The sequence below is a fragment of the Procambarus clarkii genome, chromosome 67 (assembly GCF_040958095.1).
Source record: "Procambarus clarkii isolate CNS0578487 chromosome 67, FALCON_Pclarkii_2.0, whole genome shotgun sequence".
NCBI classification, from domain to species: domain Eukaryota; kingdom Metazoa; phylum Arthropoda; class Malacostraca; order Decapoda; family Cambaridae; genus Procambarus; species Procambarus clarkii.
The window spans coordinates 23,946,272-23,972,717 of NC_091216.1; the positions used below are offsets into that span (position 1 = coordinate 23,946,272).

General features: G+C 39.0%; 1 protein-coding gene across 3 annotated transcripts; it reads right to left on the bottom strand.

Moving 5' to 3' along the window:
• Positions 1-1,237: 1,237 nt before the first annotated feature.
• On the bottom strand, positions 1,238-26,338 carry Cul2 (cullin 2). 3 transcript variants are annotated; one of them, XM_045757558.2, is made up of 16 exons: positions 26,213-26,338; positions 20,892-21,125; positions 20,162-20,256; positions 19,616-19,716; positions 17,535-17,725; positions 16,986-17,152; positions 15,239-15,470; positions 14,197-14,375; positions 13,393-13,600; positions 11,404-11,550; positions 10,666-10,743; positions 9,353-9,419; positions 7,696-7,781; positions 4,671-4,784; positions 4,257-4,472; positions 1,238-3,850 (listed from the first exon to the last, which is right to left on the bottom strand). In XM_045757558.2, exons 2-16 carry the CDS (start codon positions 21,114-21,116, stop codon positions 3,719-3,721), a joined length of 2,238 nt encoding a protein of 745 aa, XP_045613514.1. In that variant the 5' UTR covers positions 21,117-21,125; positions 26,213-26,338; the 3' UTR covers positions 1,238-3,718. The 3 variants fall into 3 exon arrangements, with proteins under 3 accessions (XP_045613514.1, XP_045613515.1, XP_045613513.1); XM_045757559.2 differs by lacking the exon at positions 26,213-26,338 and adding an exon at positions 25,927-26,059; XM_045757557.2 differs by lacking the exon at positions 26,213-26,338 and adding an exon at positions 21,332-21,440.
• Between the last annotated feature and the right edge of the window lie 108 nt (positions 26,339-26,446).

The window sequence follows — 26,446 nt, forward strand, 5'->3', positions numbered from 1 at the left end:
ACTGCACCATAGGTCTCTGGAGCCTAATCCTGTTTTTTTTTCCATATGCTGTGCTTTAAAGTTTGATTTGTTTACAGGGTCGTAACCTTTGTGCACATCATTAGGCCGCCTGTGTATCCCATCAAGAAAAAATTGGTTATTTAAATGTCTCCTTTTTTTTTTATATTAGTTTGTTTCATGTTCTCTGTGACTTGTGCTTGGCAACATATTCACACGTACGTGTGGAAAAGATGTTGGAGCAAACACCCCCTGCAAGGCAAAAAATAAACATACATTATTATTATGACCACACTCTTAATTGTTTATTAAAAAATGGCTGGTGCTTTATCAGTTACACTTAAATTTCTTGAACTCTGCTGCTAAATCACCTCATTTTTATCATCCTACATTCAAGAGTAAGTATCAAAGGCACCAAGCCGACATTCAAGAGTAGGTCTTGTCATCTTTCATTTTTAAAATATAATAAAGTGCTTTATCACATGAATTAGTTATTTTCTGTCTTAAAACCATCACATTCATTGTCACTGTAAGCACCAGAACAAGCTTAACCTAAGGTCTTTAGTCAAAAAGTAATCGACTATTAACAGCTTGTACTGTTCCCCTATGCAACACCTGCCCAAAACTCAAAATGTTGCTCTTGCACATTTGCTTAGTTTCAGGTCATTTAGATAAAATACTAAATAAAAAGACTGAATTATTGGTACAAATAGTTTTGTACTTTTCAATTTGCCTTCATTTTTACATCTAGCAAATGCTTTACTGTCTTGTATTGATCTTCAACAATTTCCATATTCAAAATATCATTCAACATTATCCTGCTTTTGTATCATATATAGATTTACTTTACCTTAATTTGTTAATCAAATTAAAACCCACTTTTAGTTCTATGCTCTCCATTCATCACAGGACAGCAAATATTAGGCACCTTAAGACTTTCTTACAACAATACCACCACATTACCATGCTCTTATAACTGGCTCACAGTCACTATCCACTAGGCCTTCCATTCCAGTCACTATCCACTAGGCCTTCCACTCTAAGGAGAAATGGCTTGTTATTCTATATTTGTGCTAAACTTTTTTTTTTTTGCAAAACTGAAAAATTAACTATTGTGCTCAAATACTGTACATTGTAATCTGATTCTTCTTTCACATTACACAAGCCAATTCATTGCAACACATTATAAAATGAACAACAAGAGGTTTAAGTTTAGTATAATGAAAATAAAAAATATTAATACTGAAATCATTTTCATTGTCTTTATAGAATCCATGATGTGAATCAACATGTCCAAAACTGACCAAGTATGAGAAGAGGTAGTTATATTTAGCAAAGTTCTTGTACGACATTACCATCACCAAGTAATGTTACATAGAATGAAAGACTTAATAACTTTTTATAAAGTTCAAGTGTTTTGTTATTTATAATTTATAAACAATTTCATATATAAGTTATATTTACAGTTATATCTTAAATACAAAAATTAGATAAGATCTACGTTCCAAATCCTACTTAAAACACAAAGAGGCAAGTCATTATTTGGGGTTATCTAACTGACACACCCTTCCACCTCATCACTTACTTTAAATGTTCATGATGCACAAATTCTTTGGCCCACACAACTAAAACCATAAAACATTATGCACTTTACACTAGCTCAATGATTTAAGTTCCACACGTTAATCTGGCTATTCACCTCGTCACAAAGCACTCTGCAGACTACTAATCGTAAGATGTCCCAAAGATCATTTAGAGGAAAGAAAACTACAATGTGTGATGTTCTTCAGTAAAGATAGAAACAAGGCTAGACCAGTTTCCTCAGTTCATAATTAAAACATTTTTAAACCAACTGTAGTAAAAAGTTTTATGTTCCACTGTTTTCAAAATATAACTACAGATTAAACAGTCAAATGGATGATTAATTAGTAACCAACCCGGGCATTTTTTAATTTATAATCCACAACATAAGAATGTCAATGAGTATCACGTACAAAAACATACACAATTTCCACAAAAAATCATTACTGTATAGCATTCTAACAATGACAGCCTTGACAATGAAACCTTTAAACCTGATCTGCCAATTATAAATTAATTGAATACAACAAATTCAAAGTCATGAGAAACTGACCAAAACATTGAATGATATTTCAGAATTACAAAAATATGATGTCAAGAACCACAAATATATATACTGTACTGTATAGGCAAACTCTTTTGAAAGTCTTATCCTGTACTATACACTAGGATGTCGTGTAGATACTAGCACCACGCTAAAACATCTCGCATGACTATTCTCCTACATCCTCAAGAATACCCAAATATTTTTAAGTTACCTTTATTCAATAATTCATTTAAATTTTACCTTCTGTATACCATTGGCAGACGATAAAAGTATCAGCATAATGAGGAAAGTTCCAGGTAGGCAAGAAGAAGCATACAAGCCTCATTGGAAATCAATCGAACTAAATACTGACAAATACCAAGGAAATAAAATTTAATTACAAAACTACAACTTGATGTCCACGGGCTCAAGTATATGATCTATACTATAGGGAATAACCTTCCTTTGCAGCAGAGTTGTTCTGGAGATTGGAAAGGGTCAAATACAGTAATTCCAAAAATTAAAATAGGCTGTGCTCATTGAAAAACTAACTAGAACTCTTACAAGAATTTATTTATTTGGTGAGCCACAGGGAAAACTGACTACAAATGCTCTGGTCATGAATTTAAAAAAAAAATAAAATAAATGCAAATTTCCCTTTCAGCAATTTGAAACACGAAGGTGTTTTGTGGTTTAATGACAATGGCAAGAGAGCGAAGCTATGAATGTTAGGCTTAAAATTAGATATGCTGCTCTAAACATGTCAACTATGGCTGCCAAATTTGAGAGTTACAAGTCACTGCCATCGACGATGTAGTTGTAACTGGTATGCATCATGACTGAAAAGGCTCAAGGTATACAAGAACCCTTTACACTTTGATAGTGTGAATCATTGAGTATATGTAGGCAGTATTTATAGCACGAGAAAAAGAGCATTAAGGAGATTCTGCTTGGGCAATCCCACATAGTGGGACACCATCAAACACAGGGCATAAAAAAAAGGCACAAAATGTTTGCCTTCATGTAAGTTGATCTGAAGTACAATTCCTCTTCGTAAGCTCCAAACACTGGGCATAACATGAAAGACTTAAAACTTTATACAGTACAATGTTTTAGCCTAGCCAAGTCTGAGCAAGGGACTAGCTGCATCTATATTTCACACATTACTTAATAATGGAAAAATGGTAACATATCGTACCTTTGCTGTATGTGCCAAGCAGTCCCTCTATCGACAATGCTGGATGTGGCCCGTGTCCAGAGCCCAGCCTTTAGAACAAGCAGTAGCATACAACCCATATCAACTACACCATCCTATCTGGGTTATTTACATATCAGGCTGAAAATATCAACCTTTTGTAGAGGCAAGGAAAGTTCAACACCTACATCAATGTACAAAATTCACCGTCAAACAGGCAACACACTGTACATGCTTCACCAAGGAGTGAAGCCAGATTTTGAAGGATAGTTTCATCTGTGAGTGTCAACCTTTAAAGGATGCTTCAATAAAAATTATTTATGAGTAAAATAAAAAAACAATAGCAAAATTATGTTTCTTCTCTAAGGCCAACAAACACAGATCTTTCCACAAATTATGAAAACTAACAAATCTAAGAATTAAGCAACGTAGCTATATTCGTCCGTAGAATTAGGGGTACGTTCAAGGTATTGTTTGTCAATTAGTAGTTCTATACATTTCTTGATCATTGGGATTTGTGGTGCAAACCTCGCTCGAGACTGGCTGATGACCTGTGGGGGGGAAAAAAAAACAAGCTTTAAAGTTGAACTTCAGCTATACAGCTGGTAGAGAATATTTATAATTAACAAATAATTAAACAATGGATGTGGCCAAATAAAATATAAAACATTTAATGCTCACTTTGCAAATACATTTACATATTTTCACAAATACAAAATCCATTCTTCAAAAAGTCATCACAATGTCATCCAAACATCTTCATATTTTATTAATTTATTTAGGTGATGGAATGATCATGATTGAAGAAGTTTGCTTATGTTCCTTATCAGTTACATGACTAACCTAATATCTTTTATGAACATTAAAATATCATTTTGCAAAATCTGATAAGACAAACATAGGACACACAACTATAACTTATATTTAAGAGTGCATGTCTATCTTCACTGGACTAACCTCTTGAATAAGCATAGTATGTTTGAGCAGTTTCCGCGCTTTCATTATCCTAACTATAGCTGCTTGAAGGTATAGTTTACGATCCTCTTCAACAGCTGAATGTGTCTGCTCTGTTTCATGTTGCTGCTCTTTTTGTGGTGCAACACTGATCTTGAATTTAGTCCGCTTGTTGCTGTAATCGGTGTTCAGACGCACAACTGCATCACCTTGGAGATTCTAGAGTCGAGATTTTTACACATATACATTAAAAAATTATTATGTACTAAAGAAATATTATACTATATACATAGTACTGCTAAAATTTAAACCAAAATGTAAGTCAAATGTTCACAAATTTTCAAAGGCTTCAGGTAAATTAATTAAAATGACTTATTGACTTTAATGAAGGTAAGCTTTGTTTACCACAATACCTACCTCAGCATCAGTCAAGAGAAGCTTGCTGTCCAGCAATGACTGTAGAAACTTAGTAAACTGCTCTTCATTGAGATGCGTGTGTGTCTGGAGTTCGTTGCATGTAAGGCTATCCACCTGGTGATAAAAACTGTATTTTAACGTACCTTGCATCAGATGACTAGTCAAAAGTTTTAATACTTCAGTATTAAAAATACTGTTTTGATAAATGGATGAATTTTGCCAGTACAAACCCTTGTTGTTGTGTTAACATAGCTGACATGTGGCTAGATTTTGATCTATCAAGAAAAAAGGCTGAGATTCTCTAACTGTTGTGGTGAACTGTGGAAGGAAGAGGATGCAGTAGCCACATTATTTGTTGCTGTGCTTAAGACTTCTCAGAGGATCTAAGAAGTATATACACCTAGTCTGTCTGTCTGGTACTGCACTTATTGTCAGTGCAAAACAAGTGTTAGCAATATCAAGTTAATGGTAACATAAATAAACTGGATTTAGTTGATGACTTAACATATTTGGGATTATGTTTAATGTGTTACCATTTGGAAAGCAGAGCAACAAAAATTAATGTATTGAAAACGAAGGCAAATGGGAAAAAGATGCCAGTATAAAGCACAGTCCTCCAGTATGTATGTGAAAGTACTTTACAAACTTGTACATTATTTCGGAGTCAAGAAAAAGTAACGGCATTGAATAACTTGCATAATACCATAGTAAATGAAAATGTGAGGAATGAAGACAGTATCACTAGAAAATTACAAATGGAAATACACTACTGTATGATGTATAAACACTTGTAATACTTTTTTGGTATGCATATTGTGTATGAAATATCAACTGAAACTCATATTTAAGGTAAGTGTCTTAGCACTATAGTACAGCAACAGTATAACCTTAACATCTGAACTATTGTTCTGGATTCCTTCAAGATTTTCTAAATTTCAAGATTTAGAGAAGTATCTCATTTATTGTTTGTTCATAAATTTTAGTTGGACTTTTCTTATAAAAAATATAGAACAAATATTTTTGCATATTTCAAAGAATATTTATACAAGCATCTATGTAATTAAAAATGCATACTGTAATACAAAATTTTTTTGCATAACCTTTGGGAAGCCACATTAATCCTTATAACTATCATCTAATTTATATAAAAATTTGTGATAAAGCATGTATCTCAATTTTTTTGTCACCAGAACTCTGGTAATGAACTCTAAAATCTTTAGTTAAAATTCTTCTATTCCATAAACAGTGTTGGTGCCAATGCCACACTCCTCAGGCAGCCTCTGCACACTAGTCATCAAGTTTGCTATGTGAATTCAGCACATTGCAAGAGTAACAGGAAGGCTATTAGTATCAACAAAATAAATTCCAAGAGGTAGAAAGATGAGAGCAGTAATTAAGAGGACAAAAATAGACTGAAGGAAGGTCACCGATGGGATCCCATAATGTTCACTGTAGAGTACTCTACTGTATAAATAAATAACTCGCCTGCAGGAATAGTGTTATATAAGCAAAGCTTTCACAAAGAAAGGAACTAAGAAGAATAAATTATTTAAACAACACCCTTCAAGACTACTTAAGACAAAATAGGCATTTGGAGTAATAAATGGTTAATAAATTTTACTGTGAATGAATGCCATGTAATGGGAGTTCAGAATAAGTGAGGCAAGACCACATTTAGTGTATAAATTATTTGAAAATACTCGAGTATTAGGTAAAGGGCAGAGTCAGAGATGATCCTTGATAGCAAACTGTCACTAGAGAATTGTATCAAGAGCATAGTTGCCAATTTCAGAATAACCTTCAAGTACATGGATGGAGAAAGTAAAAAAAAAAATATATAAAATATAAAAAGTTCAAAGCCATGCTACCATATAGCTCTCAGATCTAAAAAAAGCTACAGAGAAAAGATGGACACACTAAACATATACACTTTAATACAGAAGAATGGAGTGATATGAATCACTTACAAAATCAAGAACGGAATTGATAAAACTGATGAGAGAAATTCACAAGAGAAACAAGAGAACACAGGTCCAAAATACAAATATATTGGAAAATGTGCTTTTGTGAAAAGAATGGTTTACCCCACTATCGTGTTGTGACAGGCTCCACTGCTTGGTCTGATCGTTTGTCTTGACCTTGTCTTGCTTCACTTCCAGGTCCCCTTGCACTTCCTTTGTGCCTTTCCTCTCTGATTAATATTGTTTCCTCTTTCTTCTTGAGACAAGTTCTGGTCAGTGAACACCGCACTGTATCATACCTCCATTTCAAAGTTTCCCTTTTTCTCTCAGTATATACTAGACTTGTTGGCACTTTTGAACTATCACCTTCACTGGTAATTTTCCTTCATTATGATCCCTTCCTATCCTACAAAATTCTTCTTTGTCCCTGGTTGCCTCACTTGCCAATTCCTTGTCAAAAATTTATTTCAGTTTCTCATAGCTTCTCTCTTTTTTTTTTTTATATGCTGTATGTCCCCCCCCCCCCTCTGGCTCGGTTAGATTCTTTATGATCCCAGATCTCTCCCTTTCCAACTCTTTGTTTAGTGCAGTTCATTACCTGCTGTATCCCACCAGCTTATCTAATAATGTTGATTATACAGTATCTACCTAACTTCTGACCCTTTGCCCATCTCTGTAAATATGTTTGCTGGCCCTGCACTCCATTATTTTTTTGGTTACATCTGCTTTCTTTACTCTCTCTCTCTCTCTCTCTCTCTCTCTCTGTGATGCATTTGGCAGTCTTTAGCCAATTTCCCTTTTTCTTCTACAACTTTTAACTATTTAACTCACTTCTACTTTCCTCCCCACAGTTCATCCTTGTACTGTACTCCAACTCTTTGCTTCATCCATGGTTGCTAATCGTAGGTTTTTACTTCTGTTCAGACCTACACTTTTGGTGCACCATCATTATTATGAGTCTGTAGAAGACTTGCGTGCATTCACATTTATTCAGGCATCACTTCTATTAAGGGTAAAAAAGAGAGCACAAAGTACCTGATCAAAGAGTGGGAGGTGTACCTTACCTTCTCATACATGAGCAACATTGCCATCTGGAAGGTGGACATGGTGATGAGATACGTTCTTTTGCTGTGACTCACTCTCAATTCTCCTGCAAATAACAATAAAAGTTGAATAGGTAATAATACCGTTCATGTACCAACAAAGATAATTTATCAATGGCAAAGTTAACAAATATTATTATTTAGTTTAAATGGCATCATAAAAATACAAAATTCTCAGCTCCTGCTAAATTACATTCAAATTAATTAAGACTAAATCCCACTGACAGGAAAAAGACTGAACTTGGCTTGACCTTTTCTATCTTGAGCTTACACGGCTTTACTTCTTTTAGAAACTATGCTTTTTATTTTTGCAAAACACATCTTGACTGTATGAAAGATTGCTTATCAAAGCAATAAAGTGATATGTCCAAGTTATTATTAAGCAAAGAAAGAAAAAGTTAAGGAAAGCAAATTGAACATAAGTAATTATATACAATTTTGAATACTGTATAAATGAACCTCTACCCACATTTTCAAAAGAACAACATTGCACTAGGATGTTTAGAACATTGTACCAGGTACCAACAACTAGGAGGCAGGTCTCAAGAGCTATAGCTCACTCACCAGTAGTTTGTGTTGTGTGGTAAGATAAAGTAGCTTGTGCAATCAATGTGACTATACCCTAGTAGACTGAAAGGAAGGAACAATATACAAATAACAAAGAAAGGAGGTGGGAACTGACACTTCGCACACACTTGAAGAAGCAGGGAAGAGGAATAAGGAAAAGGACAGGGAAATACCTGTTGGGACACGTTATTAATTAATAATGTTTTGGTGGCTGTCACCACCAGCTGATTACAAACCGCCAACCAATAGACAAATGGCCAAGTAAACTAATCTTAGCTATCTCCCCTTTAAAGTGAAAAATGGGATAAATATAATACTTATATCAAGACACAAGAATCACACAAACACAAGAATCATAAATAACATTTGCAAAATTTAGGTGCTGTATATGTTTTCTTAGTAAATTCTTCAGTGAGGAATTGTGGGAGGTAAGCAGTGGGATTGAGAAACGTAACTTCGCTCTCATCTACAGTCCTGTCATTATTTACACATACTGTATTGCCATGAAATATGGGAGAAACAGGATGTTCATTATTGCAAGATGCTTAAAAAAAATACAATAATGTTTAGCAATGTTTGAAATGCTCTTGGCTCTATCTTTACCTAGTATCTCTTTTCCAATTAAGTGGTACAGTATTTCAGTTTTCCAATCATCTGGAGGTAACATAACCATATTCAATCTGGTAACAGGATTATAATAATGCTAAGGTGAAGCTGATCTACATGTTTTACAACCCCTCTCCTTGCAAAAATGTCAGTGGGTGCCCATATGCTCTACATACAAATATTAAACACACAAGCTGCCTAAAAATATTGGAAACTCCATTTTTGCAAACAGTGGTAAAGGATTGGAAAAAGTTAAGTGAGAAAGTGGTGGAGGCCAAAACCGTCTGTACTTTCAGAGCATCATATGACAAAGTACTGGGAAGACAGGACACCACAAATGTAGCTCCCATCCTGTAACTACACTCAGGTAATTACACACACACACACACTATTTTATAATACCAATACTGAAGTCAAACATATGATGCAGTGTACAGTATCTTACCTTGGCATAGATGATGTAGCCATGTTAGCTTCCTACCATTAAAATGCTTGTGATAAAAACTTTCGAACTGAAAAAACCAAGATATGCATATTAATAGATGAAATAACTTAGAAAATATCTGCAATTTCATATCAACCAACAATACTATCACTTCACATCGTAAGACACCTTGTTCCTTCCGGGACTCTCCTTTCTACAAAGCTGCCATTATCTAGCATTGGTCTCATACATTTCATATTAGAATTCACATCTGAAACATTTTAATACCACATGCAAATGTGGCAGTCACAAATGTATAAAGATGGAGAAAGGGAAAAGGCACAAGTACTGTATAAGAAATAATTAGAGAGCAAGTGTAATTTTGTCTGTGTCCCTGGTTACATCCTTGAGTTCCATATAATTAGATCCAGGTACTGACCATTGAACAAGTGTCTGACATAATTAAATGCTCTTAGGTTAAGTAAATTTGTCCCTTAAGGATTCGTAGACGTTACCTCTAGTTTGCTGTATGTGAATCTCATCTCCTGCCTATATGGAGTCAGAGAGATATAATGTAAGATCAAGGTGGTAAAGTATTTCTGTTGTACTTCGGGGGTTTAGTGTTAATATATTATATTAAAGCTTCAGCTGGAGTTTTCCATCACTCATCTGCTTCAGGGTCATGTGATCTGCTCTAGACAGCAGTCCTTGCATACTTCATTATTTATGTGGGAACTTTTTCCCTGGGGATCGGGCCTATCCTAACCCCATAGGGTGGTACTCTAGTACCCTGTTATTACCCTAACTCAGCCCCTACTTATAACAGAATGTACCTTATTTTTCCAACAAGACTCTCAACATAAATCTACTCAGATTTAGTTTATGCAAGGTGTCTTACAATGCATCTCTTTATAAAAGCAATGATTCATTGTATCTACAGGATTAAAAATATCAGTCACATAAAACAGAAAAAACAATTTAAAATCTTAAAATTCCTTAGAATACATTTTTTCACATATTGCATTTGTTTGCCCACTGAGTCATCTTCCTTTACTTGGCATCATACTGCATACTTTTAGGACCTTTGCATCCTTAAGATGCTATACTTTATTATTAACACAAATGTACACAATGGTCATTAACATTTCAAATACAGCCAATTAAGCATGGTATACAGACAGCTACCCAGACAAGCTCTGTGATTAAAAAATACTTTGACGGGATCCTGTTAAACAATTAACGGGTAAAAAAACCTTTAGCAGTCTGTAGTAGGAACCATATACATTCTACTTCTTATATACAGTATATACTTTAGCATAGCATGCATGGCTTACTGTTTGAACAGACTTTTCCAGTTCCTGAGGCACAGCGAAGGGTGAGACAGTCGTCTGTCCCAATGGCCAAGCTCCTGCCTGTAGAAACAATGGTTAACTTTTTAGCAACTGAAAATCCATAAAACCTCTTTAAATAATTACAACACCTTCACAATGTTAAATATAAGTGTTATTTAATGCCAAACGAAAATTACTACTGCTGTTAATATGTGTAACATATTAACAGCAGTAATGCACTAGTAATAGCGCCAAGATATATAGTGCAGTCTCAATAAGTTAGAACTCACAAGATGCACTAATTTCTTACTCTGTGATTTTTCCTAATTACACATGGAAAACGTTATCTATGAGTTATATCTATTATATTATTTAGTTTCTCAACAGCAATTTATTACTACACTGTCCATATTTACCACAAAATCTTACTCAATTCTAATTACAAAACTGTACAATGCTAACTAAAGTAAAGATAGACAAAAGTTATCATGATATAAATATTTAAAAATCTAATAAGATGTTTTATACTATTCTTAAACATTCACTACTTGCTATATAGTAACATTTCACAGGCATAAGCCATATACACACAGACAGATAGACAGACAAGTAGAGAGACAGTCAGCTATGGTCCAACATAGGGAGCTACCTCACCCTCTTCCAACTTGAAAACTGTCTAATGAAAAAAAAACAATTCCATAAAATAATAGCTATTCTGTATTTATATACATAAATTCTTACCTGAAGAACGTTAATGGAGAAATTGATGCCCAATTCAATGTTCTTCGCCTTGAGGAAGTCATTGAATTTATGATTCAAGTCTGAGCTTACAGACATATCCGTGAACATGCGATGAAGTTTGCTCGTGTATTCATACCCACATGCTTGCTGTTTAAGGAGAAAATGGACAATTATTTAGAAATAAATCTGGTAAATAACCAGATATGTTTTGACCATAGCCAATCAAAAAAGGCATTCCCAGGATGTCATATCTCACAACAAGAAAATAAATAATAGTATGGGAGTTACAAAGATTACATGGTGTCATAATGAGTACATGGAGTATAATGAGCACAAGCATTGTAAGGAGGGTGGAGGGTGAGAGCAGGTTGTGGGTGTTCAGTAGGGTTGTGGGTAAAATGGTATTTTATTGTGGTTGTCATATGGAGATATAGTGTCATTAAATGTATAGTGTAGTGGTATTGTATTATTATCAGTGATTGTATTGATGTTAATGCTAGATATAGAATTTAACTTAATGGTAGTGGTGGTATCGGAGTTACTGATAAGTGGCGGAGAGAGAGAGGGTAGGAAGGCCTATCAGATGGTTTCTATTGTCAGGGACAGGAAGCCTGCTAGCTTATCGGTGTCTCCAAAGCCCAACTACTGATCTTTCCCCCAGGATGCAAGACAATAGTAGCCTAACTTCCAGGTACCTGTTTACTGCTAGGTGAACAAAGGCATCAGGTTACAGGGAAAAGTGCCCTGTCATGGGAAATCAGCCTGGGACCTTTCAGTTGTGAACCAACTGTGTTTACATTATACATAAGGGTTGGGCTGGGTGGAAATGGTATGCAAATTATGAACCTGTACCATATATAGTATATTAAAACTGTATCCCAATCTCAATGGAAGGATGGAAAATGTTTAAACATAAAAATCAATAAAAATACAAAGTTTTGAAACACCTGAAACTGGATTATGAGATAATGACTTAATGCAAAGAACCCTTCCAAACACTATTATTATGGAGACTTTACAACTTAAAATTTAGGGTGATGATGGAAATTCACATATAGTAATATAGAAGACAGTAGGATTTTAGGACACATTGCATGGACTCCCCAGGTGGACACACACATTGCCTGGACTCTCTCCAGGTGGAGACACACACTGCCTGGACTCTCCCCAGGTGGACACACACACTGCCTGGACTCTCCCCAGGTGGACACACACACTGCCTGGACTCTCCCCAGGTGGACACACACACTGCCTGGACTCTCCCCAGGTGGACACACACACTGCCTGGACTCTCCCCAGGTGGACACACTGCCTGGACTCTCCCCAGGTGGACACACACACTGCCTGGACTCTCCCCAGGTGGACACACACACACTGCCTGGACTCTCCCCAGGTGGACACACACACTGCCTAGACTCTCCCCAGGTGGACACACACACTGCCTGGACTCTCCCCAGGTGGACACACTGCCTGGACTCTCCCCAGGTGGACACACACACTGCCTGGACTCACCCCAGGTGGACACATACACTGCCTGGACTCACCCCAGGTGGACACACACACTGCCTGGACATCCCTCTGCCCGCCCCCAAACACTGCCTGGACTCCTCATATACATACATACACACTGCCCAGACTCCCCCCCCCCCCTCACACACACACACAGCTTAGGGAATCTAGCGATATGGGTTCAATTTCATCGTACAGGCCAGTGCTTTTCACAGATACATCACAATCTAGTGATTGCATTGTGCATTGACAGAGGCAAGAGATGGGGAACATCGTCACCGACTCGAGTGTGGGTGGGAAGCTTGAAAAAACTTGGATTATGGTACCAGGTGGTGCCTTTCACACTCCGAGTCAGGTAGTTCTGTGCTTCCCATCTGGATACTTTTAGCTCATCATGGTTCAGTAGGAAGTGCATGTTCCTGGGGAGTCCAGGGATGCTGGTTTGATGCCATAGTATGGCATCAATATTTTCTCACTCACCTTAAGCTTATTGATCATGGCCTCTTCTGAATACATAGACTGACTCTGCTGCTGTATGAGCCGCTTCGCTAGCATTCGTGCATAGAACTTTTGATACACATCCTTATCATCAATATACTTGAATATAGTTATGCTGTGACATAGCTTATCATCTACTTCACTCTCATTGAGGCCTTTAGTAGACTTCTTAAGAAGAGTATCACAGTATCTGTAACAGAAAATAACATCATTAAATACATATTGGAGAAATCTTTATATTACATCGTATGGTTAAAAGAAAACCTCCTTAGAGCAACAAGTCTTTTAATATCCAATACTCATACAATCTTCTGAATTATCACCTAAACACTACATTCACACATTAGTCTTCCCCTAAACTTCCCAATAAAGTTCATCACAGACACTGCCAGGCACACATACTACATTCTCCAAACATTGTAACCACTAACACTCCATACACTTCAATATTTAAAACTGCAGACTGTGGCTAGACTAGCTTCCTGATAATACTGAGCATGGAAAATAATAGATCAGGTAACGTGCCACTCTAAATATCTATACCCACTTTTCCTACACTGCTTTCTGGGACGGAGGTAATTATCAAAGATGATAATGGCCGATAATGATATGGATCACGATAAACGCTCAACCAATAGCTGCATTCACTCACTACTTGAGCCATCACTCTTACAAGTGAAGCTGCTGACACTCGTACATAAGAATGTGTGAAAAGATCGAGGTCTGGTTCACGTTTCTCAGAGTCAGAACTAACACTTCAGATTTCTCTACACATCTACTACTCACCTTGCAAGGAGTTCTGGAGATCGGCAAATAACTTTAGTGGCTCCTCTATGATTGACAACACTCTCGAAGGCTTTATCAAGAGCCCCCACAAACTGCTGATCATTATGGAACACATCAATAATCATGGTACGGTACTTCTTGTGAACTTCCAGAAGACTTTCAACAAACTGAGCAGGAATCTGGAAATTGGAAAATGAAGAGCATGTTTATTGCCTGGTGCATATTATTACACAATTGTCCCACTAAGAAAATACTGTACAATATTGTAATGTAAGTGGACAGAAAGTAAGCATATGGGTAAAGCCACCCTGTATCTGGCTATTAAAAAAAAAAAAAATACCGTTCCAAGTGTAAATAAAAACAATTATAACATTACTAAGAAACCTATGGTATGAACTAAAGGTATGTTAATTTATACAGATACACCAGAGTCTATTTTATAGATGTAAAACCTAAGGATGTGTTGTGTAAAATGTCAGTGCTTAGAATTATTTCATGTGTCGTGTATCTGGCCACAGCAATGCTGATATTCAGCTAAGTACTGTACTGTAGATATGTGGTCAATTTATAACACTTAAATGTGTTTGGCACTTGGTTTGTGTTTGTATGATTAACTCTGCAATAGGCAAACTAGGATGAGCTCATGAGCAGGTGTAGGAGTAAAGGTTGAAACTATTCTCACACTTGTCTCACAGCTGTCTGCCAAGTTATAATGTCCGTAAGAAAGAATAATTCTAAATTGTAATTTTAAAAGAAGACATTCAGTAACATAAGAAAAAATTATAGCATTATATATATTGCAGTATCATACTCGGTTATTCAATCCCGAATGTAAGTTGATAAACTTATTTAATATAAACAAAATATTTAGTTTCTCAGGTGTAACAAATGTATCACCTACTCAAAACACACATTCTTTACTTCATGGAAGCTGCTGCTCATTGCTTGAAAAGACAATTATTTGAAAATGCATTACGAATTAAGTGGGATTTACATATGATCTCAAAGGCATTAGCAGATCCTCAAACTGACTGTTACTCACATTATCTCCTTTAAGATTGGTTATTGCCTTAAGTCCTTGTTGCTTTATGTGGTCTTTGAGGTGGTGAACGAGCTGCATTAGTCCACTGGGTACTGGCCGCAGTAACGTATACATATTGGAGAGATCTCGGGTCCGCTCCGAGTTAACCATAGCTCCTGTCTCGGCATGAACAGTAGACAGGTGGTCAGCAACCATCCGATCCTGAACCTCTTTCACCACTTTCTGATGTGAACTGCAACATTTTAAAACATCTCACCAAAAAATATAGGATATATATATATATATAATATATATATATTTTGAGACATTATAGTACAGCATATTAAAAGATCAAGAATTTAAGAGAAATATTGAATTTCAAAAAAATATTAATTTTTAAGGTAAGTGTCTTTGCATGTGCTTGTTCATCCATTTCTCCCTCTCAATATACAAGCTATAAAATGTAATGTTTTTATTATAAAAAATACAACAGGTCTATTAAATTAATACTCATTTCACAATATTTATTATGTAATATTTTACCAAGTTCACCTTAAAATAAATAAATAAATAAATAATAAATTATATATATATATATATTATATATATATATATATATATATATTTATATTTATTTTGTCAATGATTGCAATAAGTACTTATGATATGACCAGAATTTTTTTTTAAGCTACCAATAATAAATATTCTACCTTCCATTTTGATAGAGCATCTATCAACATTAGATTCCTCTATCCATCTTAATCACTTCCTGAATCTATCGCCACACAAACCTTCCAAGCTCTTTAACCTCTTGTTCAACACATTGTCTCTTATGTTATTTCACTTTTCCCACTTACAAAATATTGGTCATTTTGACCTTGTACACCCTAATCTTGGGCAACCTACAAAGCATGTACATACCATCTAAGTGTTATCTTGAGGTTATCTTGAGATGATTTCGGGGCTTTAGTGTCCCCGCGGCCCAGTCCTCGACCAGGCCTCCACCTCCAGGAAGCAGCCCGTGACAGCTGACTAACACTCAGGTACCTATTTACTGCTAGGTAACAGGGGCATTCAGGGTGAAAGAAACTTTGCCCATTTGTTTCTGCCTCGTGCGGGAATCGAACCCACGCCACAGAATTACGATTCCTGCTCGCTTTCCACCAGGCTACGAGGCCCCTTTAGGGGCCTAGTAGCCTATTAGGCTTCACACACTTATCATGGTATTTATATACCCTTGCATCCTCAAGACTACTCTTACATCTTCTATCAACACACAATCAAACTCTTGTTCGTTTACATCACCTTCCATTCATCTCCAGGCACACCTGTGTATGAACCTATGCTCAACAAAACTTTTAACAGAAATAAACTCCTCTCTAAACAAGAGAAGAGTTTAACAAGACGGGTGTCCAACAAGAAATACCCGTTACCATGTACACCTGACAAAAACCCTCTTTCCAATAACATCTCTATTCATTTCTCTCCTGAGCATTTATATTCAACATCATAATAACTTTACTGCCTCAATCATGTGTTTAGATTTGGCAGAGATCATCTTGCAGCATATCATAGAGAATAATGCTTTGCCTGTGGAAATGAAATGGCCTCTCTCTATCATGAGCTCTTGATATCTACCATTCATCCCGGCAGTTATTTCTAACACAATGTGACGCATTTAAAGCATGTACAGAAAATAGATTTTAATATTTTACTGGTAATTTTAGGTACCACAAAATAATTTTAGTTAGTGTAATAGAGGACTCACCTAGGAGGGAGGAACTTAGTTGCTCGCAGTTCCTCTTCAGCCAGTCTGGCTATGACTCGCTCCATGTAATGAGACACGTTACACACTTGAAGTTGGGAAGATGCTTCCTTACAATAAAATGAACCAGTTTCACTTAATAGTTCTGCTTCAAACACTGTTTCGTACAGCTGAACGAAAAGAAAGGATGAAAGAAAACATTAATACAAAGTCATATTACTACTCACTGTTAATTATGCTACTGCAGTACTGTACTTATTTTCCACAACAACACACAAAATTTAGGGAGTCAACTTATTGAAATTTTAACAAGTTTAAAAGTTTATGGCCTCTACTTTTTATGGCCTCTAGAGTTAAGCTAGCTAAATTTTTAACCTAAAATAATAGCTATTATAATAAAATTCACCAGTTTTCACCAGTTTTCAAAATTCACCCTCAAGCACAACAACTCAAAGTTACATAACACTGGCAAGACAAAATACTGTACATACAGTATTCACTGGAGAAAAAAAAAATAAGGTAAGAATTTGATTTAATAAATAAATACTATACCTGTAAAGTAGACTTCTTTTTATACATATTAACATCGACAAAAGAGTGAATAACACCACGAATGGTAGATGTTGGAGCATCCGTGGTCGCTCCCATACGATCCTGCTGAATACCAGAGAGCAATACCCCCACCAGACGTGACTGTAGCGGTGTAATCATCTCCTTCTGCCATATCTCGAGCCCAAGTTCACCTGCATCACAAGTTTGGGAAATCATCCAACAAATAATGATCCAAAAAGATGAAAAAAGTTATTAGATACTTTCCCTAAGTTTGGCCAGCTTGTCCCATATTGTTTTGTCAGGATGATGATTTTGGCTGAGTGCCAGCATGTAATAACAACATTTAAGAGGTGCATAAAATATAGTAAAATAATTATGAACACTAAGAGCATTCATATTATTATGAATGATACACATAATAAACTCTATTGGAAATATATGAAAAAACCCAGCATTGAATGTATTGAAACGCCATTTTCTGGGTGAGATCCGGAGGCTTTCCGGAGTTGTACCAGGGCTGATGTGTACATATTAGACTGTGGCAACAGTCAATCGATGGGGTTCTAAGCCTACCAGGGACCACGAGCCAGAGCCTGGCCCCCTCAGAGGCATGAGCAGCAATGGCCTATAGACACCCCCCATATAGTTGGAAGCTGTTTATATCTGCCAGGTCAGGCACCCAGAAAAGTAGGAATCCCAAAACAAGCTACAGCTGGTTAAAAATTTCAAACTGAAAGCCGAACGAGCAAGCAGAACTCCCCAATCAGAAAACGAGCAAACAAGCATGACGTCACCCAGCTGCTGTCTGCGCAGCTTCCCTCTCCCCCTGGAGGGGGAAAGGGGGGGACCCCAGACCTCCTAATCCTGTGCCAGCTACCCAACCCCAGTTCAAAGGCTGGATATAAAAAATGTGAAAAACCGCCGATCCCCCTCCCGGGGAGGGGGGAGCTGTGCAGACAGCGGCGCAGCGAGGCGGCTGTGGTGACGTCATTCTTGTTTGCTCATTTTCTGATTGGGAAGTTCTGCTTGCTCGTTCGGTTTGGGTTTGAAATTTTTAACCAGCTGGTTTGTTTTGGGATTCCTACTTTTCTGGGTGCCTGACCTGGTAGATGGTAGATACAGACTGCTTCCAACTACATGGTGGGTGTCTATAGGCCATTGCTCCTCATGCCTCTCTGAGGGGGCCCAGGTTCTGGCTCGTGGTCCCCGGTAGGCTTAGAACTCCATCGACTGACTGTTGCCACGGTCTAATATAAACACATCAGCCCAGTAAAGCTCCAGGGAGCTGAAGAGGCTCTCCACAGAAAAGTACATCTTGGTGTAGCAACTTTGACAAATAAATCTGGTTACAAAATAAAAGCTACTGTAAACCTATACCGTATTGTATTGTAAAATGCCATTTGTGTGGAAAACATGTATTTAGCAAACAACTTATGAAACTGCATTGCTGCTGATGCACCACTCTCTGTAGGCAAATGATTCATATTAAGCGCAGCAGTCAAATATTTCTCCATTACAGAACATAGTTTTCCCTTTAAGCAAGTTTTTTCTTCATCACTACTATCTCCTTGAGGTTATCTTGAGATGATTTCGGGGTTTAGCGTCCCCGCGGCCCGGTCCTCGACCAGGCCTCCTTTTTGTTACACACCCATAGGAAGCAGCCCGTAGCAGCTGTCTAACTACCAGGTACCTAATTTACTGTTAGGTGAACAGGACCATCAGGGCAAAAGAAACTGCCCATTTTTTGTTTTTGCCTCTACCGAGGGGATTGAACCCGGAACCTCAGGGCTACGAATCTGAAGTGCTGTCCACTCAGCTGTCAGGCCCCTTGAATGTAATCCATGAATAACACTTTCTCCATTTTTCATGGGCTAAATACACACTGAATATAGGTCAAGCACGCCACAAGAAACAGAAGGTTGCAGACAACCTGCGATCGGCATGAAATCGGTAACGAGTGTAATGTACAGTATTAGTCTTTTAGCTCCATGCATTCATTAATTACAAGATAAAGTTTTCCAACTTTAATATCCTAGAAATTAATGTTGAAAACTGACTAAGATATTAAAATTAAAACTTACCTATTTCTAAAAGTTGTTCAGATACGTCCATCTGCATGGTGCCATAAGTAAGATCTGCATCGCTGAACTTCTGCTTCTGAATGTGTTGTGAATTTAAATAGCTGAAAATAACGATGCCGATTTTAGAGCATCTTTTACATACAATTTAATTTAGATTATGTTTTTAAGTTATTCAGTGTCAAGTTTTACTGGTGTGTCTGCATTCCTAAATTTGTGGAAGCTGTATTGCCTGCATGATAGTAATCTATTGCTATATGATACAGTAGTAACCAATGTGATAGTAACCTATTGCTATATTGTGTAGCTATTGCTACACACACACACACACACACACACACACACACAGAGTAAAACATGCCTTTTTTGGTAGAAAAAGGGGTCGTTTGGAGAAGACTGGAACACATCCTTATTTTTCCCATATGCAGTACCTTCAAAACTAATTTACAGAGGGGTTTTCCAGGAATATAACAGCATAAATCAAGGGCAGTTTGTTCCTGAAAACAAATCCAGAAAACAGAACAGCATGCCAGTTGTGTGTCAACTTACGAGTAGAGGTTGTTGAGATACTGTGTGCCTTTACTGAATTGTAACCAGAAACGGTGGTATTCTGCCAGCAAGTTCTCCTCCCTCTGCTTGCTTACCTACATAAAGAAAAAATTTAATTAACAATATGGCATTACTGTATATTTTGAATTATTTTAAATAATTCAAGAAATTTTAGTTGAAGGGTATTGCACATATTTTAAGTTTTAAATTTAGTCATTTTATAATGAAATTTAACCATAAGGGAAAACAGAGAATAGCATTGCGAGTTAACAAGACAATTAAGCACTGAATGTAATGAAATGCCTTTCGTTGTGTAGTCTCAATAGCTCCCTTGTGCAGTGGCTATGGTACTACGCACATCCACAAAACAACCAAGCCTCTGGATTTTCCGAGGCCTACCAAATACCAGGCCAAGAATCTGGCATACTCTTAAAGAGGTGTGGGGAAGCACAGGGGGCTGAGATCACCCCAAAACTGAGTGAAAGTATAGGCAAAGCAAATAATGCACAATATCTTGATTCAAAAGAGAAAAGATGGTAACAAGAGAAGTGGCAGTTTACCCAACGTCAACAAACCATATGTTAATTTTCAAAACATTCTAGAAATATTGTAGAAAATATAATCTCGAGGTTAATTTTACCGTGCAAGTAGCTTACAATTGGAAAAGTATTACTTTAAATAAAACATATTTCAAAACATTATAGAAGCATCACTCAGTCAAGATACATACCCTAGAATAAAGTTCTCGAACATGATTTTCCAGAAGTTTCTTTGTTTCGGTGTAGAGCCTTTCTGCAAGAGGTTCGGGGAACGCAACACAGAGGGAATACACATCAGAGAACCTCTCATTCCAGACGGTGCGTTTAATGGATCCCATTGTGACCACCTGCTGCACTGTCTCCAATAAGCCACCCCATACTTCATCAAAATTCACCGCACGAGGCTTTAATGACATCCTGTCAGCCTTAAAAAAAAAAAAAGTTAAACATTATTACGTATTGATAATCTCAAATAAAATATTCCATTCAAATAACTTCAGCCTCAATATTCATGCAATGATTGCAAAACGAGATCTTCCAGTTTAGAAGATAACATTAATACAGCACTGTACTTCTTGTATGCAAATTATTAATTTGCAACCCCTTTCTAATACTAATTAACTTGGATTACCTGCCATGTAATGTCCATTACTTGTCCAGAAAAGCATGACTGGCTAGATCAAGTTGGAAATGGGGCAACTGGTAGTGATATTGGTCTGTGATGCTGCTGTTTTCAGTCTGTAGATTGTGAATGTGTTCAATGGCACTTAATTTAGTAGCAAGCTGAGCTTGTGGATGAGAATTGTGTATGATTATTAGTTTCTTGATACAATATCACGATGTAGGCATCAAAATTATTGAAAACACCTCAGAAGACAGCTTGTCACCTGGCTCCCTTTCCTCATTACTAGCTCTAAATAGCTGGCAGTCAAATTGTAATATGCTTGTCTCTAAAGGATGATAGACTTGTATACACACTTAATAAATGGATCCAAGTCAAACTGTTATACATACCCTCTCACATCGAGTTGCAAAACAAAGTTAATGCCGTTGCCAAGCTTTCAGTAAAACCAGCATTGAATGTAATGAAATGCCAATTTCTTGGTAGAGGCCTTGGAAGCTCCCTGGAGCTATTGGACTGATATTAGCTAATATTAGTAGGGAGCTTCAGACATATGGAGTTGTCATACCTACCGGGAACCACTAACCTGAACATGGTCTCCTCAGAGAGGCAAAGGGAGCAATGGCCTATGAAACTCACATGTATGAAAGTATTCATGTCTGCCATCGACCAGGGTTGAGCACCCAGAAAGGTAGGCGCTTCAAGACAGACCCCTCCTGGTAGAGATATTGCAACCAGAGACCGAATAGAGGTGAGAAAACTCCCCCCCCCCCTTGAAGAAAAACAAGCAAACAAACAACACGTCATCACATCGCGCGCCGCTCATTTGTGCAGACCCCACAAAACAAGAACCGCTGACAAGGGGGAAGGGAGGGTGTCAGGGAGCCTCTGGAGACCTACCCGGAAAATGTTGGTTCCTTACATTCAAAGCAGGTTTTCTGTAGGGGAGCCCAGTTGGCTCCCTGGAGATAACTACCCAAAGAGAAAAAATAAAAGGGACTTACCTAGGAGGCGGCTGCACCGCACAACTCATAATGTAGACAAGACAACTGCCTGATATGTAATTTGTAATTGACAAGACAATTACATATCGGGCAGCCAAGACCCTGTTCAATCTCCAAAACCCCCTGCGCTTGAATATCCACTTAAGACATATTACCAAACACAGCAGCCAAAGCAGCCGAAAGGGAAGGGACCTGGACGTGCAATTGGAGCACACCAACCTCATGAGGAAGTACAGGGATGTATAAGCATGCATTGAAATGCTCAAATGCACCCACTAAGTACACTTGCAACACAGTAATGAGCTCCCGCCACTCAAGCATACGGGAACGACAGAATGTATGCCTTACCCCCCAACAAAAAGAAAGGGCAGTCTGCTAGCCAGGATGATGCCGGCACAATGTAACGTAACCAATATGGTGAAGACCCGAATCCAAGAAAGACCGGGTCAAGAACCGAGGCGGAAGCTGGGTCGAGTAGGAGGTATACACCTAGGACTTCCCAAACCTCTGCAGGAGAAATTCAATAGGTCGAAAAGCTCCGGAAAGATGCAGCTGTGGAGCCCAAGGGAACCCAGAAATGAACCCGGGGGGAGCCGACCACAAATCAAATTTGTACAAGGAAGTGGGGGTTCGAAAAACCCCAAAACTTGCAACCTCAGACCTCGCCCTGAAGGCACTAAAACCCAGGCAGGATCGAAAGGGGCTCAAACATCCCAGGCCACCTCCCACCCCAGCCCCCCAATCCACCAAACTAGGATCCGGGGCAGAGCCGTCCTCAATCCAGCAGGTCCCTCCAGCCGTCCAAAGGGATCTGCTGGAAGGACCCAGGAGTCTCGGCAGGAGAAACCGGCTTGAATGCCTCCGTTCCCCCTGCAAATGGGACAACCCCTGGAGCTGCCCGAGCCTCATCCCCAGCTAAACCCTGCCCCGACCCTGAAACCCTCAGACATTTGGGAGCCAGAAGCGAGGGGAGGGGGAAGGGGAACAGTGAACACACCAACAAGGGGAAGGACGAAGGGGTACGGATGGAACCAAGGTCAAAGCGACCAACACCCCAAGTCCGGGTCTCTAATAACCAAAATGAGGCAGCCCCGGGGACATTCGACCGGGCAACCGTGCGTGTTGCCGCAACTTAATCCTAGCATGCAATGCGCGAGCTGGTTGACCCCTAACCTCAGTTGTAGCAGTATGGGTAAATTGGAGCACGCACAGAAAACAAGTCTCGCAAGACTCCAGGTTGAAGGTGTTGTCAACGCAGCAAGTAGCATGATGGAGGCAATACAGGTGATCGTCACCTTGAGACAGGGGCAACGAGCAACCTTCAAACTTCGCACAAGGTGAGCTGGGACTCAGAAGACTCATTTATCGTGGTCAACAAAGTCCCGACTGGGTTTTCCAGGGCCCCCAGGGGGGTGTGTCCCTACGGGAAGCCCAGGTGTTGGACCGCCAGCGCCTGTTGTATTCCCGTAATTGATCTGGCAAACTGGACCCTGTGAGGTGAGCAATACCAGAGGCCCAGAGAAGGACTGCCCTACTAAACCTAGGTAGCACCTAATATGGACTGTGGCAGCCTCCAAACGGGCAAGAAAGCACACTAAAGATTGAAAGAGAACTCCGGGGAAGCACCACAACCCAGGGGACCAGAAAGAGTCATGGCCGCTGCGATTATGCAATTTGGGCAGCCCAGCCTGCTCCAACCAGCAACTAACCACTCCCTACCCCAGGGCGAAATGAAAGTACCGAGACCTAAGCTGACCCCAAGGGCGAGGTAGCGAACCAAGCAGTCACTATCCCTACGGGAATGGGGACCCAAAGGATCCAGAGAAGAGAACTCCGAACTCCAAGTGGTGTACTCACAGGGTGCTTAGGGAAGGAAGCCCTAAATGCATGCAGCCCTTGGTACAAACTCCTAGACACCACCAACACACAGAAGAAACACCAGCAGGGTGAAGCCACTCAGGTAATCGAGACGAGAGCAGGAGTCCACCCCGTATAGCTTCAGCCGACAAACTGACGGTCAGGCTGCCGGCTTGGTGGGTTTGGATCCCCTCTACCCCCCTCCTGGGGGGGGGGGAGGTCGCCATGAATGAGAGATGTGCAGTGTGATGACGTGTTGCAGTGTTTGCATGTTATTCTTGGGGAAATTTTTCACCTCTGTTCGGTCTCGGGTTGCAATACCCGATGGGGTATTGCAACCCTGGTATCTACCAGGAGGGCTCAGTTTTGAAGTGCCTACCTTTCTGGGTGCTCATCTCCGGTCACTGGCAGATATGAACACTTTCATACATATGAGTTTCATAGGCCAATGCTCCCTTTGCCTCTCTGAGGAGACCATGTTCAGGCTAGTGGTCCCCGGTAGGCATGACAACTCCATATGACCGAAGCCCCGTACTAATATTAGCCAATATCAGTCCAATAGCTCCAGGGAGCCGACGGGGCTTCCCCACAACCTGCCTCGGTTGAGAGGCGGGACCAAAGAGCCAGAGCTCAACCCCTGCAAGCACAACTAGGTGAGTACAGAAAAAAATGTTTAGGCACAATCTTGGGCTATCATCTAGAATTTTAAAAAGTCATTAGACGAGATGAAATTAAAGAAAGCAGAAGTGTTGTTGTTGTTGTTGCCGTAAGGATCCAACAGGAACCAGCAGCGCCATTATTGCAATGAAATATGTTAAACAAAACACTCGTATGGCGAAGTTACAAAATCAGTAGACTAGCAGATGTTATCACAGCTCAAATATGACTTGGCTACAATTATCTCTGGCAATTCAGCCTATATGGGGACCTAGATGACATGTAAAAATGTGAAGACAAAAACAAGGATACACACTACATTACTACAACTTATTCTGTGAAATTTTTGCCATTTGGAGATAAATCAAAACATGTTACTTGAAATGAATGTAATTTTATTGCACATTATAAAATACCTGAAATTATTGCACTGTATCCACACTGTGATGAAAATACAAGCTATGCAGCCTAAAATCATAACTATAATATTGACAAGACTATTACAGGCTTATTTCCAACATGTAATAATACATTGTCATAGGAATTGCAGTACAAACATTTCTGTTACTAGCTATCATTGTTATTAAATACAAGATGTACAGATAAATTGTAAAAGATAATGGCAAGCATCCACTGAGATCTGATTAAGACCTTCTGTAATATTTTTGCACTATAGCTCACAGGCCGAGTACGTAGTGCACAATAAACTAGCCGCCTCCGTAGGCAAAAATCAAATCAAATTTTAGTTAAAGCTCCCTCATAAAGACAAATAAACCATGGAAGACTATCCAGGGTTTCCCCTAAGATGGCTTCCCAAGGTCCTCTTCTGCTATATTTATGCAGATCACCCAGGGCAACGCCTTCTGTAGTACTGAAAGGCCTGCCCTTGCTGTGGCATGCTAGAGGTGTGCCTCTAATGTGTCATCCAAGGGCTTTCGGCAGCTATGTGACACTCCTTGGCCCTCCCCACTGCATTCACCTCGGGCCCACCTCCCACCGTGGCACTCCTGCTGCAGTACCCCCCTACCACAACACCCCTAAACCCATCACCACTGTAGAACAACAGGGCCTGCTGTGCTGTAGCACCTCTGTTTCCACTCCCGGCAGTGGCACCCCTGGACCCGACCCTCGCGACACCCCTGGGTGCAGGACCTGGGCGTCTGTGGGAGACTGACTGTGGGAGTCGTGCCAGAAGGTGGGAGAGAGAGAGAGAGCGAGGGTCACCAACAGCTGATTCAGCCTGAGCCTGGCCCTGCCTCTCCTCCTCCCCCAGCCGGCACCTCACACCTCTCCTCGCCCCTCATCCCTCCCCCACGCCCTCACACACCACATGCCCACTCCTAAATTAGTGAGAAGAGACAGTATGGAGTACCTGAAGCAGCTAGAACTTGATAATAAAATGCATGTAAACAATCCTTGCTGGTGGCCTGTCGTCTTGCAATGTCGTTATGTCTACGACAAAAATTTATAGCTATTGACCTCTACACCTTACAATGAGACTTTTCCTTACTACAGCATTATTTATTACTCTTATTTATGTATATGATTCATATATTTCAATATTTTCAAATTTAACATAATCATCTGGAAAATATGTATTACCGGG